General features: G+C 41.4%; 1 protein-coding gene across 2 annotated transcripts; it reads right to left on the reverse strand.

The window, feature by feature from the left end:
* Nucleotides 1-272: 272 nt before the first annotated feature.
* Nucleotides 273-19,050, reverse strand: gdnfa (glial cell derived neurotrophic factor a). Of its 2 annotated transcripts, none has more exons than XM_073478391.1 (3): nucleotides 18,974-19,050; nucleotides 4,633-4,863; nucleotides 273-1,422 (listed from the first exon to the last, which is right to left on the reverse strand). In XM_073478391.1, the coding sequence occupies exons 1-3, from the start codon at nucleotides 18,993-18,995 to the stop codon at nucleotides 863-865; spliced, it is 813 nt and encodes a 270-aa protein (XP_073334492.1). In that variant the 5' UTR covers nucleotides 18,996-19,050; the 3' UTR covers nucleotides 273-862. The 2 variants fall into 2 exon arrangements, with proteins under 2 accessions (XP_073334492.1, XP_073334493.1); XM_073478392.1 differs by lacking the exon at nucleotides 18,974-19,050 and adding an exon at nucleotides 5,716-5,803.
* Nucleotides 19,051-19,817: the final 767 nt, after the last annotated feature.

Consider the following 19,817-nt stretch of genomic DNA (forward strand, 5'->3'; position numbering starts at 1 on the left):
AGTGAAGCGAATAAGCATTATTAGGACGTGTGGTTGAGTGTTTAGCAGTTCTGGATCACTGTTTTAGACTTTACTTGAGAGAAATGCTCCACTTTGGCACCGTCCGGGACAAACAAAGCTTTTAAATAAATAAGAAAAACAACAATTTCTTTCATAAAATGGATTGAAATAAATAACAATAAGTTAATTCCATCTTAATAAATATACCTCTTACACACATGTGTATATATATCTATATATATATGTATGTATATATATATGATTGGATTTTATGTAGATGCGTTGCACCAAAAGTCTTTGCTGAACTCCGGTGTGGTGTTTGTCATCCCTTGGCTCTGAATGTAAATGTCAACATCCAGACTTCGCAGTGGAAGTGATTTAGACTGCAGCTGAATATACTCCTCAAATCTCAGCGTTCATCTGGAGTCTAAGGAGCCAGCAATGGAAAAACTGCCCTTCCTGGGAAAATGAATTCTTCTAGAAAAACAAAGCCAACTCAGTCAGAAGTTTTCTTCGCTCTCGTAACAGTATCGTTTCTTCTGCAAATTGGTAAACACCTCAATCATTTCTGCATGTGTCAGGGTTTCTGAAGGAATGAGCATGGACTGTCAAATTTAAGTACAGTTTGCTTCTTTAACAGCTGTTCCATCCTCTTTCAGGTCACACAGGTGGTCTTTATATACTCACCTGTGTCTCCTTTGACAACTACTGACAAAAATTAGAGACAATACACTCCATCTTCGACCTCGTATGCCCATTTCCAACAGTGACCCCTCCCTTTGCAGCGCAGGCTTATCAGGGTGATCCGTAGTTCACCGATGCTGGTCAATGTCTGTCATTTTGTCGAATCTACGTGACTTCCTCAGACACAGCCACACTTCCTGGCTGAATGCTTCTTCAGTGTGTGATACACTACATTGTCGTCCAAGAAAGATAAGTCATCATCAAAAGCGATTGGTCGACAGCAGGTGCGAGAGGGCGTGTCCTTGTCCAGCTTCTTGTTGTGTGTGAGGTTATTGAGGATCTTGTCATAGTTGGTCTCCGCCTCAGCGCAGGGGCCGCTGCAGTACCGGAAGATCAGCTCCTCTTTAGTCTGGTAGCCTAGCCCCAAGTCCGTCACGTTGAGGTGGACCTCCTTGAGCAAGCAGCCTCGAGTCTGCACCGATATCCTCTCCCTCCCTTTCTCGCCTCGCCCTCCTTTACCACCTCGACTTCCCCCTCGCCCCCGACCCCGCCTCCTGTCTCCATGTCCTCTCCCCTCGCCTCGCGCGCCTCCTGTGTTTGCTGCTCCCCTCTGTCTCTGCTCCCTCCGTCCCCTGGAGCCCCCTCTGGGATCTGATGATCTTCTGAGTCTGCCAATGGTAGCCTCGATAAAATCCATTACATCATCATATTGCTCCGGATAGGGACCTGTGATGTCATCTGAAAGATACAGGAGGAAGATTCACTTATAAAAATGGTATTAAAATAATAATTCAATCACTGACAAGGACATGAAAGAAATGTAACCTCAACAACATGGCGATCAGTCATTTACTTCTTTAAAAGCTAAAATCAAACTTTAAATATCCCTGTGGAAAAAAACTAATCAAACATGATAAAACTATGTGAAAAATATATAAAACATTGCACAACTGTAAATTTCAGGAAGGAAAATATGAAAGCATGCAAGTAAAAAAATATCTTTTTGATGGTGGACAAAAATTCAATTATGTGAGACGAAACAAATAAACAATTAATGGAAAAATAACAAGGCAAATAATTGAGAAGTACAGCTTCAAATGTATATTAGCCGATAAATCAATATAAGTATTGGACTCAACCCTAAAACTCAAGTATCGGTCGGGCTCTTATACGCTTAAATGCTTTCTTGCTGAGAGTTTGATGAGAAGATTCTATTTGTTAAATTTGAAGCTACAGCCAGTAGCTAGTTAGCTTTGCTCAGCACTAAAACTGGCAACCTGCAAAACAGCTAGCATGGCTCTGCCCAACCGTAACAAAATCCTCCTACTACCACCTCTAAAGATCCCTCATTAACATGTTACATCCTGTTTGTGTAAATTGAGGTGAGGATTATGTCCTGGACTCCTCCTTGGCTCTGAGCAGTAATTTCCTGGAGTCTCCTTTGCTTGCCTGGAAACTGCTGAGACTGCTTCCAGCCCATGTGATATCAAGCTAAGGGCATGATAAGAGTGATACTGATCTTGTCATCTAACTCATCTTAATTCTAAACCAGAAAATTACTAAGAATACTTCCCAAAACTCTTCATTTAACTGCACAGATGCAGATATGAACGTACCATTCAGAACTGAACAAATGAGTTCAACGCTACATCCAGACTGAGATATCACTTGTGCAGAAAAGAACGGTGAACACTGTTGTTGACCGTTCAGCCAGCATACGCACGGTAAAAAATATGTGCTGACACAAATGCAGACAATGTCCATAAATTCGGAGAATTGCACAGATCAGAAATGGTGCGTGCTGATTTATAGATTAGTCTCACACGCAGGAATGCAGAAAGCAGTCCAGAGTTGTTCATATGGACGTGCAGGTGCCCTGCAGTAACTCCTTCTAAGATGGCTGTTGGTGGATGAGTTGGAGGCTGAAGGTCAGAGGGTGTTGTCAATTCCATTTTGTGAATTGTTGTTGTCAGAGAAGAAGAATTTGTTTACATCTGTAATGATGGAATGCAGGCAGACTTGGTTTTGCATGCTGCCAAATTAGGTTTCAGAGTCATTAAAGGTTAAGTTAACCCGGTTTGCTTTCACACACCAGTTGCCTGTATCTATGCAGTAGGTACCGACCAATTACACCACCAGGAGAGTTGTTGTTTTTTAGTCATTTAAATATTTCAGGGATGTACTTTTAGTATGGAAACCAAGACTTCAAAGGCCAAAGAAAAGGAAATCATATGTTATGAGTCATTACATGAATCAGATTGGGGTCTGCTCGAAATTCAAAACATGCACCAGCACAGCTCTCCGCCATCTGCCGTGAGGAGCTAAGAGGACTGACTGAAAGTCTTGGGCCCTCCTGTGTTACATGTTGATTCTATTATGGAGTAACATCGCTCCTCCTCCAACGCCTGCAGGTCTGCTCACAATGAATTTCGTGTCATGATCATGAAGACATATTGTTCTGAAATGAATCAATCGGTCCAGCTCTAGTTACATTATCTATGTGTGTCTCTGCGTGTCAGTGCATGGATGTGTGTCAAGTAGTCAGGGCGGCTGGGTGTGATGTCTGGCAGGTGGTGTTGTGGTTGACACGGCCTCTCCGTTGCAGTGTCACCTATCTCTCCTCTCTTACCTGCTCCTCTGGCAGCGCACATGCCACCTGATCCACCTGCGCTCCACAGCTGATTGGGCCGCTGCTCGTGTATCAGGTGAGCCCAGGCCAATCTGTTTAGACACACCTGCCCTTTGATTTAGACACCTCCTATTGTATGTGAGCTGACAGGCGGGGTGGCTACAGCGTGCACCTGCTGACAGACCGGACTGGCAGCCGCATAATGAGTGATTGATGGTGCAAACTGTGCTGTCATTTTGCACAGTCAATACTACATAATTATGTTTTAGTCACTGGTGTGATCTGACAGAGAAAAATCCTTAAATGCAACATACAACTTTGGTTTTCTTTTAGCATATTTGTTGGCTGAACACTACATTACCAGTCTCCTCGTGCAGCTGCTGCATGCAGATTTTAGTCTTAAAAGGAAAAAACCCTTTTTTTCTAATTATGCACAAACCAAATGATCCATCCCCTTTTGGAGCTGCATCGTTGTTTACACTATTAGTGCATGGTTAATGGTCTTGGGTTACAAAGCAGATCAGTGATGTCACCACGGTCCAAACAGAATATGAGGTGGCAGGACAAACATTTGTCCAAATGTTCCATTCCTTATCTAGTTCTTGGCTGCGTCTCCTTCTGTGTGAAGATGATACAGTGTCACGTTGGTCCAAACAAAATAAATTCCTGCCCACTGTTGCTGTTAAAATGAACATAAACACAGAACTCTCACTAGATGCTTCAAACTTTCCGGCGTTGTCCAGCCTCTGCCATGGAAATTCCTGCGACTCGGTTCACACTGCCATCCCTAAAACATGCCATGATTTCTGACTTGTGGCAGATGGGTAAAGGTCAAGGGTCTCTGAGTTGTGGAGAGGCAGAGGTGAACGTAAACAAAACGAAGAAGGGGGAAACGTGGAGGGTGACCTCTGGGATCGGAGCTGTTCTTATTCATGCTGCTGGCTTGTTTTGACATCTGTATGATGTAATCCACAGCAGCAATAAAAAACATATTAAGATCTTCTGTCTGATAACCTGCCGGTCTGAGAGCCTTATCAATGTAGGACTCTCCAGTGTTGGCTCAACCCACTGGATATCACTTTACATGCTGTTTCTCAAGTGTAATTAGTCAGGAAAGGCTAAATTACTAACTGTGATGTTAGATCTCACTTTTCCCTGTATGACTGAATAGTTTGTCACATGTAATTTCGTAGAGGTTTGCACAAGCAGCACAGATCTGTGAAGGGACCCCCATGTGCGCCAATTATCCACCATTCAAGAGGCCATCACTGTGCCTGCACATCACAAAAGATTCTGTTTAAACATGCTGTGTGCCTTACATTGATCCTCCATCGAGATCTCCTGCAGGTTGTGGTCTTCGCGCTGGAACGTTGGCTCTTCGTCCTCCACAGACAAGGACGCAGAATCACTGTAGCTGCTGTGGAAATTAGTCCTCTTGGCTGGCTGAGTGTTTTGGTAGAGAGGCCGTGTAGCGACAGAGCTCAGGAGCAACAAACACGTGGCCAAAACATCCCATAACTTCATCTTAGACTCAGTTCCTATGAAGAAAGCTGCAAAAAATAAGAGAGGGTGTTTTATTTGAAACCGATTTTAGACAAACTAAAATGCATATTGATAATAATCTGAACACACTCACAGTCCAGTCATAATGTAGGCCAACTCTCGTTTATAATGAAGACAGCAAAGTGTTTGAAACAGTGTGACTCATTCTGTATTAATAACTGTGTCATCATGTCAAGAGGCTTTGATCTTCACTTTGTCTCCGTCTCATAGTGGAGTAAAATCTCCCAGAAAATTCCAAATCAATAAATCACAATGAAAAATACCCTGCAATGTACAGCGTAATGTCAATACAACGACAAAATATAGAAATCAAATACAGGAAGAACGGCAGAATAATGCGTAAATGTGTGCGTAAAAGTACCGTGCTGTTTGAAAGTAACGAACATTTGTGATTAATCAGCAGCCTGCTACTTATTCAGACCGATCAGACGATACATTCATGTTGTTGTGATACCAGGCGAGCTCTTGCTACTTGTAATGAGGCTCAGAGGGTGCGCCTCGCACAAAAAAATGCGTTGGTTAAAGCACGCACCAAAGCGTGTTGGCAACGATAGCCTAAATAATGGTGTGAGTTGGCCAGATGGCGATCCCCAAAGCTTACGTGACTGTGTCTAATGGCATGTTGAGTCTGCAGTAAACCTAAACAGCTATGCATGGATAAATACTGGGCTTAAAATGCCGTGCAAAAAGTCCTCACTACTGTTTTTTAAAACGCGCAAGTTGAGTTGCCATTTCAACGAAAATGACTGGAGTGAGGCTCTTTGCGCACAAATATTCAGAGGATGTGAGAATGTTTTATTTTATACTGAAAAGATAAAAAAGCTAAATGCTTCACTTACCTCAAATATGGCCCATGCAGACCAGAAAGTCGCTTGGCTGTTGGTGTTAAAATCCAAACTGAAAACGCGACTCATTTAGTGTCCCGAGCTGAATAAGCTCCACGAATCTTTCAACAGCCACAATCGGAAAAAAAAAAAAAAAAAAATCTCCTTAAAACGAGTTCAAACTCGGTGTGTGTCTTCGATAGAAAAAAATGCTGAGACACCGCACCAGGTGTGTTTTTCATACTCCGATCCAGCGCACCAACCAAAGCATGCGTCTTTCCACACTTTAGAGTCCAAAGGTAGGTGTTGAAGAGAGCGGACCGAGTGCCACTGCGCCTCACGGGGTACAGTTGCAGTCGCTGATTAATTGGATGCTACGTTTCCACGTTGGAAATCCGAGAGAGTTCCACCATCTCCGACTGAAAGGAGTCCAATGAAGACATCAGCGTCTCCCGCGCATAAGCGAGGCGCAAAAGGTGCAATATCTGTTTCCCAGAGTGCGAGAAGCTCTAGTCTGCCTCTTGGGGGGGAAAAAAGCTGTCAACGCGCCGTTATATCCACAAATGCGTTAAATGTTCATGATCGCCAACATCTGACACTATCTTGACATGGTAAACAACACAGATGAGGGTATTTATTCTCCATTTTCTCCTGGTTAGACACTGCTTATGTAGCTCGAAGAGTTTTCCACACGCGTTGTCCTCATACTGGACTGAAGCGGGACAGATGTCTGCGCATAACACCGCACCGGGCGCAGAGGGCAGTTTGGAGAGATTTATAGTTAAGTGCGCTCTGACGTTTGGGGCAGTTGGTGTCCGCCCCTCTTTTATATACCCCCGCAAGAGCAAACAGTGGGTAACAGAGGTCCACATATCTCTTCCAAACCACCCCTGGAGCCCCGTTCGGAGGAGCGCAGTTTTCAGATGTCTTGGGGATTATGTCACACATCCTGATGTCCTCGGATTAGATTTCAGTATGCGGAATGCGATTTGGAGATGTTCTGTTGCGATGCATGTTTCTAACCTGATCTCCGAGCTCTGCGCAACGGTGTCAAATTGCGTCTGATGGCTACACACATCTCAAATTTAAGAGACCCACTTCACTTGCTATTTACTAGAATGTATTTGTAAATAAGTGAGGCGAGCATTTAGGGCACAGTGGACACTTTAATAACCTATATGTATGCGTTTAAATCTATCTCGTTCCAAATGTATTACATACAAATGTGACTCACACACACCTTGGAGCATCTGGTCATTCAATGAGTGGTTTTTTGTCAAGGTGAGCCCGGGGCAACACCGCTCGGCTACAAAAGAAGGACTCTGAACCGGCTATGATGTGGCACCTGAGAGAGCCGCCCCCATCAGCCTGCATGATTTACAAGCTACCTTTCATCTTCTGCAAAAAACTGGATTCCACAAAAAGTCAACCCAGCTCTTAAAGAATTAAAAATCATTTTGTGTTCATGTGCCAGAGGAGACCGCCTCCTTCCAACAACTAAACACTTGTTTTTCCAAGAGGCTTTCTGGTTTTAATTTAACACGTAAAATGCTGCTAAAGATGGCTGTTCAATAAAAGGATAGAAATCCCAGCACTGACACTCTAAATCCGCGCTGACTTATCTGTTATTCAGTAGTATTAAGGCTGTATTTGTTTGCCAAAGGGCTGAAACTTCTTGTCAATGCATGTTTTCTTTCAAGCATTTATGTGCGCCCTGCCCATTAAAGTATCTGCATGAAGCCAAGTCTTCATTGTATGGATTCCTTTCTGTCATGTTCCCACATGGTTTCATTGTGTTACCTGACAGCTGCAGTTTCTTTTGTCACGACTTCATACCATTTGCTTTTGTTTGTAGCTTTATGGTAATTTATAGAAGTTCCAGACATGACTTAAACCACAAAACGTTTGGTGTGCTTCAGTTGTCCACATTGAGTCACATTTTACTTCTAATATTGAGACGTGACCTGGATGTACAGTATATGAGCTGTTCTGTCATAACTTGACGAGAGTGTCCAGTTCCTGTGATTTAGGTGTTGCAGCGATCCTTCACATCAGCAGTCGTAACTCTCTCTGGCCTCACTGAAGGGGCACTGCAGCATCACACCACTTCAGGGTTAGTGCAACTGCAGCATAATCACTCAGTGTATTTCTACAAGTGAAATAAAAAACAAAACAAACAATTTCTTTCCTAGCTTTGGTTCAAGTGGAATATTAAACTGTTCTGAAAGCGGCACTCCACAATGTTTTCCCTGCCAGTGCATGCTGGGATAGCCTCCAGGCTCCCATTTACTCTGAACAGGAATAAACAGGTAAAGAGAATGAATGAAAGGAAATCTTACTTAAAGTATACAAACAAGCTCAAATGCATAAATCTAATGTGAACTGGCAATGCAGTGCATTATAATGAAAGACTGAGTCATCTGAAAGCAAAGCCACTGCTGTCAGCACTCTGTTACTTCAAGGTTATGTGAAGTTCATCTTGCGACTTCAAGTGAAGTCGGAGAAATCGAAATCTGCTTCCACTTCACTATGTCTGGCGTCAAATTTACTTACTTAAAATAACAAATCTATTTAAGAAGTAATCTGTTATAAATTATTAGATTTATTACGTTTTGTTTTTTCTTATTTATCTGATTTATCTATCAAACCCCGATACACTTTAGTTTATACATCAAATGTATTTGAAAAAGCTATGATGTAATATTTCTCAAGATATAATTAAAGTACAACATGTACTGTTACAGTCAGATGGTTTGTACATGGAAACTGCTGTATATGGTAATATTTGGAGAGCATGATATTGTATACACATGCATACATTACATCTTAATTAGATTTTAGTGCATATGCTGTCGTACACTCACCTTGTGAATGTTTTGAAAATCACTTCAAGTGCATTTGTAGAGGAATATGAAAAAGTTGGCATTACAGTACAGTACACTAACTAACGAGTGATTTTAAATAATCACTATTCTGGCTCCAGCTTCTGTTTTTGTCGGCAAACATGAATATTTTCAGTTTTTCTTATTTTTCACTGACGATAGACAGAATATTTTTATATATCCCCCTGAGCTTTAAGAAACTGTGGTGGACATTTTACAGGCCAAGAGATTAAATCGGGTAAATAATCGGCATATTAACAAATAATGAAAATAATCATACCAGTTACATCTCTGTGACGATAGATTTTGTCCACATATTGTAGCTAGCAAAGTAATTGCATTGGAAACAGTAGTTCCCAAATGTCAACCCATTTGCCAGAATAAATGTTCTGCAAACCACTGCTAGGTTTAAGCACAAAAACCACTTGGTTAGGGTTAGGAGAAGATTATGTTTTGGCTTAAAATACCTGGTTTTGTTGCCACAAAAATGGCTGGAGATGTTCCGACATCTTGTCAAAAATATGTGGTTTCTGTTGCTGCAAACAAGGCTGAAAATCGTCCTGAGGTCTCCTTGAAAATATCCAGTGATGTCACGCTTAGAATGTTCTGTGGTCACTGGCTTGGCAGCCCTCTCGCCTAGCTGTAATTCCACCATCGGCAGGCGTGCCCTGCCGATATGAAAGCTCATAATGTGAACGTGACATGAGATGTACAGTATCATAGAAATGTCAATATGTTACGTGTGACATGTACAAATTTGAACATACGAGTGGTTTGCAGCAACATTTACTGCAGGGATGGATCAACAAAATCAATGCATCAGTTCTGCGACTTTCCTCATTCTTCACTATGACGATTTGTTTGGGATTACGAGGGAGCCTACATTTGATTAATGGCTGAATAACTGCAGCAGATCTCACAAGGAGATATTTTTTACACGTCACCGCGTGTGACATCTCAAGCGGGGGCACAGCCTCGCTCAGAGAAAGGCCAGACAGAGGCTATATTGTGTATTGATATCTGCAGCAGTGTCACCAAAGGATTCCTCTGTGACTCTTCTCTGTCTCATACAGGCAGAGCTGTGAAGATAATGGTCACCAAAAATAGAACCATCCTACAGAGTTCCTTTATGTGGGGAGCGCTGCGCAGTCTGAGGGGTGTCATAAGTCCCCGGAGCTGAATACTTGAGTGACTATAATAAATATTAATTTGTTTGGAGGAGAAACATGAGTAAGCTGAACGAATCACCACCACATGGGGTGTGAGGAAGAGACTCGTCACTCACACAGAAGAGCGCTCTTTCATTATTTGTGCCACTGCTGGGACAAGCACCTCAATTTTTTATGTCTAACCTCCACAGAGCACTGACAGGCCCTCAGATGGAAATAACAGACTCCCCACAGAGTTTATATGAGCATATAATAATTCTCCGACAAACAATCTCGACCACTGCAGCTGGTGCGATTTTATGTAGCACTGTAAAAAAATAATCTGAAGCAAATGTATCACATTTTTCTTTGTATTTGCGTCTCCTGTCGTCTTGTGTGTACAGTATCCCTTGATAATGAGTCATTTGGTTTAAATCATTGTGTTTCAGATGGGACAAACGATAGATTTATGTGTTTTCTGCCTCTTGATTCTATGAGTCACAGTTGCATGTAATATGCAATAAAAATGTGGCAGCTGTAGGCTTGTTCAACATGTTTCACTCCAACTTCCCAACGTCTTCTTTGATGAATAAAAGATTTCAACACAGCGCAACTCCCTCAGGAAGACGACGCCATAAATATAACCCGACGATACAAACAAATACTGACATATTCATTTAAAGCATTGTTGCGGTCTGGATGATTAACATTTTCAGTTCCCAACATCTCAAGACATTCTCAGGGTAAGATGAATACAACTTCATCAGTGTGTGCTTGTTAACTGTAGTTAGCGCCCACTATCTTTGCACATCTGTTTTCATTTTGAACATGCTTTTAGACTGTCTGTGTAATTTTCTCCCTCACTATGTATGAGTGTATGTGAGTAGTGAGCGTATTGTAAGTTTATATTTTTCTATCCTTCTTTGTGTGTTTCTAGTATACTATATTATATTGTTTCTAGTACAAATATCCAAACTAATAGGTTAGTTACAGCACAAGGTATAGACATATTGAGCTAAGAATTCAGTGCATCAATACCTTGAGTCACAACTGAAGAAACCGAATCAACATCACAGAACAACGCAATTTCATACTTTGTTTATAATTGCAGGACCCTTCCAAGTAGTCACCTTTCTAGCTTCAAACACTGTTTTGGGGACCTTATTCTCTGCTGAGGACTGCTTGTTTTTTCAGTTATGAAAGTATTTTATATTAAATAAATATTTCTGAGTTTGTATTATTACCTTTTTAATACTGTTAATACTAATAAAGGTAATAATTTTCTGATTTTGAATTTATCTTCCAAAATTACATAGCGCATCTTTAAATCCTTAAATCTTTCGAATCCTATTCCAATGGAATATTTTTACATGTGTTTTACCTGCTCACTAACTTAGGAAATGATTCAGTTGTGTCTTAAAATTTCAAATAACTTTTCGAGTACTGTTAAACAGAGTCAAACCGTGCAGATTTCAGTAAATACCGTAAATAAATGAATAAACAAACAAACACGGCAAATAAAAAAAAAAAGTGTCCTGTTTTGAAGCTAGTTGTTAGAAACATGAAGCCAAAACAAGTAATATGCTGAAACAGCTCTTAATTTGTTGTCCTGCATTAGATGAAGAAGTAGAAGTTAGAAGTTGATATTTGTGGTGTGCGTCTAACTAATTACATGGTTGTTCGAGTGAAAAGAGCAGTCGGCCAGCATGAACATCAGCATCTGGCCACAACTGTAAACTATGAATTACAACACTGAGCTAACACTGCACACATTGAATCTATTCATTGACAGTTTAATGAAAAGTATGTCGACACAGTTTGTGAGTGTTGAGAGTGTTGTGTAGATTTGTTTTAATATTGCAAGCTGAATATTTTCAAAAGGTGGAAAAAATGGAATATCTTCCCAACATCACTTCAAAATACGGTCCTAATTTATTACAGGGCTCTTTCATTTCATGCCATTGGAGCTCAAACCTCATTTCACAGGGTTTTTGGCTTTAATGCTGATCAGGCCTCTGGCCTCTCACTTTGTATTCTACATGTAGTTGTGGGCAGAAGTGCCGGTTGTCTGCCAGTGTGAGCTCAGCTGTCAGTGGGCACAGAGCCCCCGGATCACCCCCTTGGCACAGAGACGCAGAGACAGAGAGCAGGTAGTCAGAACAGATACTGAAGGATCGGCATAGCTTTCAGCTGATCCATTAGGCCATGCTACGATTCAGATATGGCCCTCTGCCAAATGCCCAGCCATTGTGGCATCCAGTGCAGTATTTCCATCTGTTTCTGTCATTGCTCAAACATTAGTATTTGTTGGCATCGTTCTCACGTAGATTGTATGCGTGCGAAAATATGCGCTCGCATAAGTGTGTGTGTGACTGCGTGTGAGCGAGTGTGTGTAAATGAGATCACTTGGTACTATCAAAGTGCAGGCAGGACTATGACACTGTTATAAATAGAAGGGAGGAAGTAAGGAAGGTTAAATCTCTCAGACACAGATACTAAATGTGTACAGGGGAGCCATTTAAAAACTCACATGTCCTTTTAGACCCATCTCACTATGTATATATGCATTATGTACATTTTACAGGGTTCAGAGTGTGGCATGCATATTAAGCTATGTTGCCTGATAGGGAATAACTCTCTAGGGTCAATAAATGAAGGTTTAGCTTGCTATAGCTGCATACTGTGTGAACAACTTATTATTGGCCAAGGGTGAATTATCACCCCATGAGCAAATGGGAATCCAGTAAGCTCTCTCCCACGGACCAGTGACTTCATTGGGTCATGGTGGAAATGATGAATTCAAGGTCCTTCGTTATTGTTGTGTAAAAAAGTTATTGCTGTGTAAGCATTTACAACACTGCTGCTGCCTGCTTCTTAGACATAGATGGACACTCTGAGATGCATCTTGGCTACTGCCCAAACCCTGAATCTGTGTCCAGCTGTCTGCGGGACAAAAGATGGATTCAAGTAAGGAATTTCAGAGGAAATGTATGCGTGTATCATGTATTGTATGGTAGGCCATATGTCCCAACATCCGCATAACACTATGCTTCGAAACACAGCAAGGGTGTCTGTGGTTGGACTGATGAGAGCTGGTCAATTAATTCGCTGCCTGCCCTCGACAGCCTGTGATCCTGACCGCTCATATCTACCTGCCGTGACTTTGACCCCTGACTTTCGGCAGCTGTCAGTGGCGCCCCTCATCGAAGAGGAGACATGTGGGATACTAGCGCTCCTCCCCAAGGTGGCACAGTGTCAGACTCTATGCCGGCTTTACGGTTTTTAGCATTCAAAGAGCGTCCGCCGGGGCCTCCTCCTACTATGTTACTAAACAAACAGGGCCGGCTAAGTGCTGATCACAACCACTGAGCGAAGATGAAAAGCTCCCTCAGGGAAGGGACGCGATTACGCTGCTCGTCGTCCGTTTGTTTTATGTATCTGGATCAGTTTACAGATTTGAACTGAGCTATTTTGATTGTAACCTCTAGCCTTCAAGCCTGCTCGCTGGGCGGCTCTGCTAAAAGTGTGGTTCACGAAGCTTGGTCTTGACTTTCACAAAGCTTCCCCGTCCCCAACGTAACAAGGTCACACTAATTGGAGAAGGAAGTGTTGAGGATGTCTTTGGGAAGGAGCGGCAGTGGTTAGAGAGTGATAGCAGAGAGGGTCAGATCCTGTTTCTGCTCTGGTTCCCTGTTCTAATCCAGCCTGGTATGTGTTGAGATCAGAGCAGGTCCCTTTCACTGCAGCCATCCGGTGGTGGTGCAGTGGGACCTGCTAAGTCCATATTTCCTCTCCTGCTGCGAATTCGTTGCAGAAAGTGCTAGACGGCTAGTCTGCCAGAGGCTCGCCCTGGGAACCAAGTTCACTGAAAAGAATTTGAAGTGACCCAACAGAAACGGTCCCACAGTCCATTTCAGGTCCTAACCCCTAAGAAACATGGCACTAGACAGCTGTGTGTTCCCCTTGATGTATTTATGTCAGCCGCTTACATAAATACACTGTGACACACATACACATTCACACTCATACACGTGGGCCTGTGTGTAAATGTGCGCGCTCACACGGGCACAGTCACACACGCTAACACACAAATGCGTGCAGTGACACACAGACACACACATATCATGCTCCCTGTCAGTAATACCCAGAGGATATTATGTCTCTCTCAGCAGACCGGACAGTTGATCAGAGCAGCATGACCACATGATCACTTTGATGTAAATCACGTAGTGCAGTCACCTTGAAAGTTGCTTGAATTGTAAATATGAGAGAGGAATCTTGCTCTCAGATTAATCAGCTGATACACTGACTCACACTAGAGGTGTGAATCTTCACTGGTCTCACGATTCGATTATGATTCACTTGTCAACCATTCGAATGCACAACGATTCTCGATGCATCTCAATGTATGGCAACCTCAATATTCTATATTACTGCACATAGCTACTGTTTTCATCATTCATCACAAGCAGTAAGATAAAGCTAAATTTCCTTTTTATTTAGAAAGTCCTTTAAAATCAGACTACAAGATATAAACACCGCACCTTTTCAATATCAGTATCTGTGTAATCCTCCTCAGTACATAAACATTACAAAAACAAAACATAACTCCGTTTGCAGTGCATTACACATGTGAAGTAACCTACAAAAATATTATTTTCACATAGCAGCTCTAAGACATGACACAATCGCGACTCTGCTGCACACACCTCTCTCAGAGTTGGACGGCAAAGTTGGCAGCGTCTCCTCAATTCCTGGTTGATTAGCTGGTTTTGTTGTATTGTTTATGGTTGCAGACGTTAGCTCGGGGTGAAAATGTTTTACGTGGTTAGTAATTATTGTGAGGCAGAAGTTACACACAGTGTGCGTGGCGTCTAGTTCCTGCTTCCCAGCAAGTCATAAAATCCTGAGATGTTTGCATTCAAATTACTGGGTGTGTTGATAAAAACTAAGCCTTGATTAAAAAAAATATATGTATATTCCCATGGTAAGTCATAATTAAGAGATAACAAGACAGATGAGATATAAAGTCAAAATTTCTCTAATAATTTAGATATTTTGTAACTCACAATTCTGATTTACCATGGGAGCATTTTCATCACGCTTAGTTTACATCTTATTTTTGTTTCCTTGAACTGGCGAAAAAGGGGTTTCCATATAGCCTCCGTCTGACAAATCTACTAACATAAGTAGCCTAATGTCTGGTCTCAATTCAAAGCATTAATATGATGAGGTTCATTTCACCGGACTGCTTAATATAAGATTATTATATCACCAGAACAGGTCTAAATTTGTCTCAGTAAAGGAAAGCTGTGAGTTTTCTCTCACAGAGTCACACGAGAAGAGTGATCCATCTCTTTGTTTAGCTCAGAATAAGACTGAAAAAAGAGTTCAACGTTAATATTAGGCAAATGGGTCAGAAATCTACTTGCCTGACATAAACTTGTACTTGCCCCAATACAAATTGATTGATTTATTAGCCGTTACCAAATAACAACAAAGCTGATTTTTGAAACATGATATACAGTGCCAATGTGTTTTGCTATTACCTGACTTGCCTCAAGGTTCATGTTTCGTACAAGCACCAGCAAGGCCCTGGAGGAGGGGTTGTTGGCAGCCCTATTTGCTGAAATCCAATCGAGATGCTGTCGGTTTTGGAAAATAATTTGATATGCATTTGAAACGCGACCCCGTTTTATCCGACTTGTTTTCAAACTTGCGGTAAACTGCGCAATACGTATTTGGTGTTTCGCCTACAACCTTGAGGGATAATTGAAATGTTTGCTTGCGCTTCAGCTCATGTGCAACTCTTAACAGAGATGAGACGGATGTGATATGGCTCACTTCTTAGCTACTTCCTCATCGCCGGTAAAAACAACTTGTTTAATCTTGTTTTATTCAGTTTTATGACTTTCCCAATCGGCGGAAAGAGCTGCTAGATTTACAAGCCAAATCTGGCATTTTACTCGCCTCGGGCCAGCGGGTAGTCCTTAATGTCTAGCCCAGGATAACAGGGGGAGCTGCTAGTCTAGTGTGGCCAAACAAATTGTGTTTTGCACCAAAAACCAGAGTGTGTCTCTGAAGTCAGATTAGGAAATCAGATTAGGAATTTCTGGTACAACTTCACCTTCTTCCAAGGTGCATGGAGAAGGGAAATACTCTGATGAGGTAATTACACAATACACACCAAAGCTAATGTACGACTAATACTCCGAACCCATTGCAATCTGGGTTATAGCTGGCCAGGTGGAATAGATTGTATATTAGACTTCAGGCTGAAGTTATAATCCTGCATTGTACAATAACGCTTACATACACTCACCTGCACTCACACCCCAATACTGCAAGCTGGCTACACAAAAGCACCCCTCCATGTGTAGAACATGGCTTTCACACTGCTAGGGTTAGGAGTTCAGATTTTAACTGGGGCCACCCATGTTAAAATGTATAAACTCCTGGTCGTGCCAGGCGGTCGAAATCCATTAAGGACAGATGTGAACGAAAGGGAGGTGAACTCTTCCAGCCCTGAGAAATATGACTCATGATTATGCTTAACAGGATGTGGCATCTCCTGTTTCATATTTCACTTCTATTCAATTACACGACCAAAGCAACACTTTACAGACAGGAGTATTAGCACGTATTGTTATTCAGTCCGCTACCGCTAGACAAACACTGCTCAGTCGCTCTTGTAATGAAAGAGTCAAATATGGCGGCAACCTTGAACTTTGTTTCATGAAGAGCCCATAACAAGTGGCTTACAATAACAAACAGAAAGGAGCTCACAAAGAGACAATTGAATGTAATACCATGATAATCTAATCAGTTCACTTGGGAGGAGAGGTTATGGGAAAGTCTACTGGCAGTGTTAATTTACCTCCAAGGTCAAATCAATTAGTGACTGCTTCTAGTTGTGTAGATGGATCCTTGGATCCCAGATTAAATCAGCTGTCATGTGATATCAGATATGAACTAATTAAACATTTTATTATAACCTTGGTGGATACTGCATCTTATTAAAAGGAGAAAACATGCTATTTGACTCCAAGCTAAACCCCTTTAATACCTACTGTACATGGAGAAATATTTAACTCCTTTAAGAGAAGTTTAAATTCATTTTTAGACCTGTGTTGGACCTGTGTATGCATGTTGGATCTTACAGGGATTACTGTCAACACTTTAAAGTGTGAGCTGTTGATAAAGGGCTGACAATTAAGAAAAGGATGCTGGGATAATTATGCATGTAATCATCATTATCAGAATATGGAGGTCAGGTTTATTTGGCAATGACTCAGGTTTTTAGTGCCAAGGACGCAACAAGGCAATGAGTCATTCAGGGTGGAGAGGAAACTCTTTTACATTAGTTGTTTTGAGTCTACATGATAGCTGAAGTATCTGGAGGTATACGCTTGGGTTCATAGGTCAAGGTTCAGGTGTCAGATGTTGAATTGCTCTGGGCATACTTTTGTCTGGCCTCGAAGAGAGGACAAAAAAGTTTGTGAGCTTTGAAAAGAAAAATGTTAAGTTCATAAAACACTTGTATATAAACCAATTAATTTCAAAGCGACAGTTAAAATCATACTTTTACTTTTTAACCCCTTTTGCTGGAATCTGAGCACTGGTGACACATCAGTCCTCCTGGTCTGAGACACATATCAACATATGAACTTTATCTTGACTGTAACAAGATAATCTGGCTTCATATCATACATTGCTCCCATTCCAAGACACTTTATCAGTTTAAGCCTGAGTCTGAAAACACTACAGCTGTCTTTCTGACCTGTGACAGGCGATCACGCTGCAGGTTAGGATGCTGAGTCGGCTCATGTTACTAACAATTGGCATGTGCGAGTTTGTGTTGTCGAATCACCAGCAACACCGTTGACGCACTGAAACAGCTGAAAACACTATGGATGAATGACAGCCTCACAAATGGATGTGACACATAGATAGATATATAGCTGCATGGGTAGCCAGACAGGTGATAGATAGATAACCAGACAGATGCATATAAACATACTTATAGATATCAAAGGAGATGCTACAATCTTGCAGACTCTATTGCATTAAAAAATAGAGTTGCAACAATTAGTCGATCGAAAGAAAAGTTGTTGCCAACGATAATCGATTAATCTTTTAAGTCAAGCAAATATGTCAAACTTGTGCTAGTATCAGCCTCTTAAATGAAGATTTCCTTGTCCTTTATGATAGTAAATGAGGAATCTTTCGGTTTTGGATTGTTGGGTGTGATGATGCAACAAATAATTATTTTCATCGTCTATAAATCTTTTAATAATTTTTTTTCTTTGTTTGGAAATGTCAATCAGTCTTTCACAAAACCCAAGATGATGATGATAAAATGCCTTGTTTTGAACGTAACCCAAAGATATTCTGTTTATTGTCATAGAGGAGTTAAAAAAAATAGAATCAGAAAATTGTAATTTTTAAAAAATTACTTAAACCAATTGATCATTTATCAGAATAGTTGGCGATTAATCTAATAGTTAACTAATTATCTAATTGGCTGACTGTTGCAGCTCCAGTTAGTTGGACAAATAATCAATTTGAAGACGCCACTTGTAGGAAATTGTGACTTTGTCATTTATTTGACATTTTTATAGACTTTAATTAACTGATTATTGTTGAAAATAATCAGAAGTTTTATCAATAATAAAAACAATCATAAGCTCCAGCTCTATCAAAAAATAAAAGAAGATTGTGAATGTAAAAGGTCGCAACTTTCAAAAACATTCAGTTCCTGTATGGCAAGTTTAGTGTTGCACCTTTGTGGTGAATAATAGGTCAGACGAAGGGTCAATTATCCACCTCTTTATGAGGATCAACACACTCATACATTCCTTAAGAACTGTTTTTCTGCTCTTTAAACAAAAATACTGTTTTCACCAGGGGGACAAGGGCACAGAGGGCAAAGCTTTGGATAGAGACGACGATCATATTTCCAATACATTTCTTCAGAGAACAGAAGAACCTTCGTACCTGTCGCATGTGTAAAACAGAGAGGTGTCAAAAGTGAAATGCGATCGGCATATCTGACAAAGGATAAACTGCTGTGGGGGATCAGTTCAGAGGGAGACAGACCTGCGTCCCCACAGCAGATGGGAGCTTTATCGTTGTGGCCGGAGGGGGAGAGAGCCAAAGAAGAGAGACGCGGGACCACAAAAAAGGTTGGAGACATGGCTTGGCTGTGACACATGTCCCACTGCGGAGGGGGATTTTACTTACCTAGCCTTTGGTGTGTCATCATGTTACCAGTCCTGTCATGAGCCTCCACCCTGTCCGCCTGCGCTGCATTGTTCTGTACTGCATGTGGACAAGGGAATAAAAGAGAATGGATAATGAAAAAGACAGTAGGCAAGGCAGTGGGAGTGAGCCACATTTTGGCCTATTGTTGGTGCTGTATCTTTTTTTAACACTTCTTAAAGTGAGGGATAAAGCTGATCAAAGGGCTGTAAATGATTGCTCTGGTGGGTGTTGAGGGTCATTAGTTGGTAAGTCAGTGAGAGTGAATAGAGTGGGGGTGGGGGGGTCTGATGTGCCACGGAGGAGAAAATTGATGCTACAGATATCGTAATTCATCTTGTAGATCTTGAAAAGACGCACCTGAGGAGCGCTCACTGAATGACACACCTGGACTATCTTTTTATATCATCCAATGTCTGTCACCATCTGTCCCATTCAAAGTAGCTGCACCTCCCACTTGCATGTGGGACATCGAGACATTTCAGAGCTTTAATGGCAACTTTTGTTATGCTTTCGCACAATGCAAGTGAAAGAGACAGAAAGGGAGCGAGGATCTGAGTCAAGAGAGTGCTTCAGCCATAACACACCCCAGATGTGCTTAATCCCAAAATAAGCAACAGATAAAGCCAGTTTTACCGTGTTGAGTCCTATTTACACTCATGTAAAGACAAGTCTTTACTTGCTCTGTATAGAAAATTGTGCATCCTCAGAATTAGACAGATCAAACAACGGAGGTGAAACACAAGACAGCTGACCAGAAACACGATACAAAAATGTGAACAACTAGAAACCATAATACATTGAATTTACACAAAGGTGCATATGC

Source organism: Pagrus major, chromosome 12 (assembly GCF_040436345.1).
Source record: "Pagrus major chromosome 12, Pma_NU_1.0".
Classification (NCBI taxonomy): Eukaryota; Metazoa; Chordata; class Actinopteri; order Spariformes; family Sparidae; genus Pagrus; species Pagrus major.

What these genes read in the sequence shown, in the direction of transcription:
- gdnfa (XM_073478391.1), bottom strand. Translation starts at nt 18,995, where the DNA reads ATGATGACACACCAAAGGCTAG. An exon ending in GATGACACACCAAAGGCTAG is followed by an intron (nt 4,864 to 18,973) that starts GTAAGTAAAATC and finishes TATTTTTTGCAG; the next exon opens with CTTTCTTCATAGGAACTGAG. An exon ending in GATCTCGATGGAGGATCAAT is followed by an intron (nt 1,423 to 4,632) that starts GTAAGGCACACA and finishes TGTATCTTTCAG; the next exon opens with ATGACATCACAGGTCCCTAT.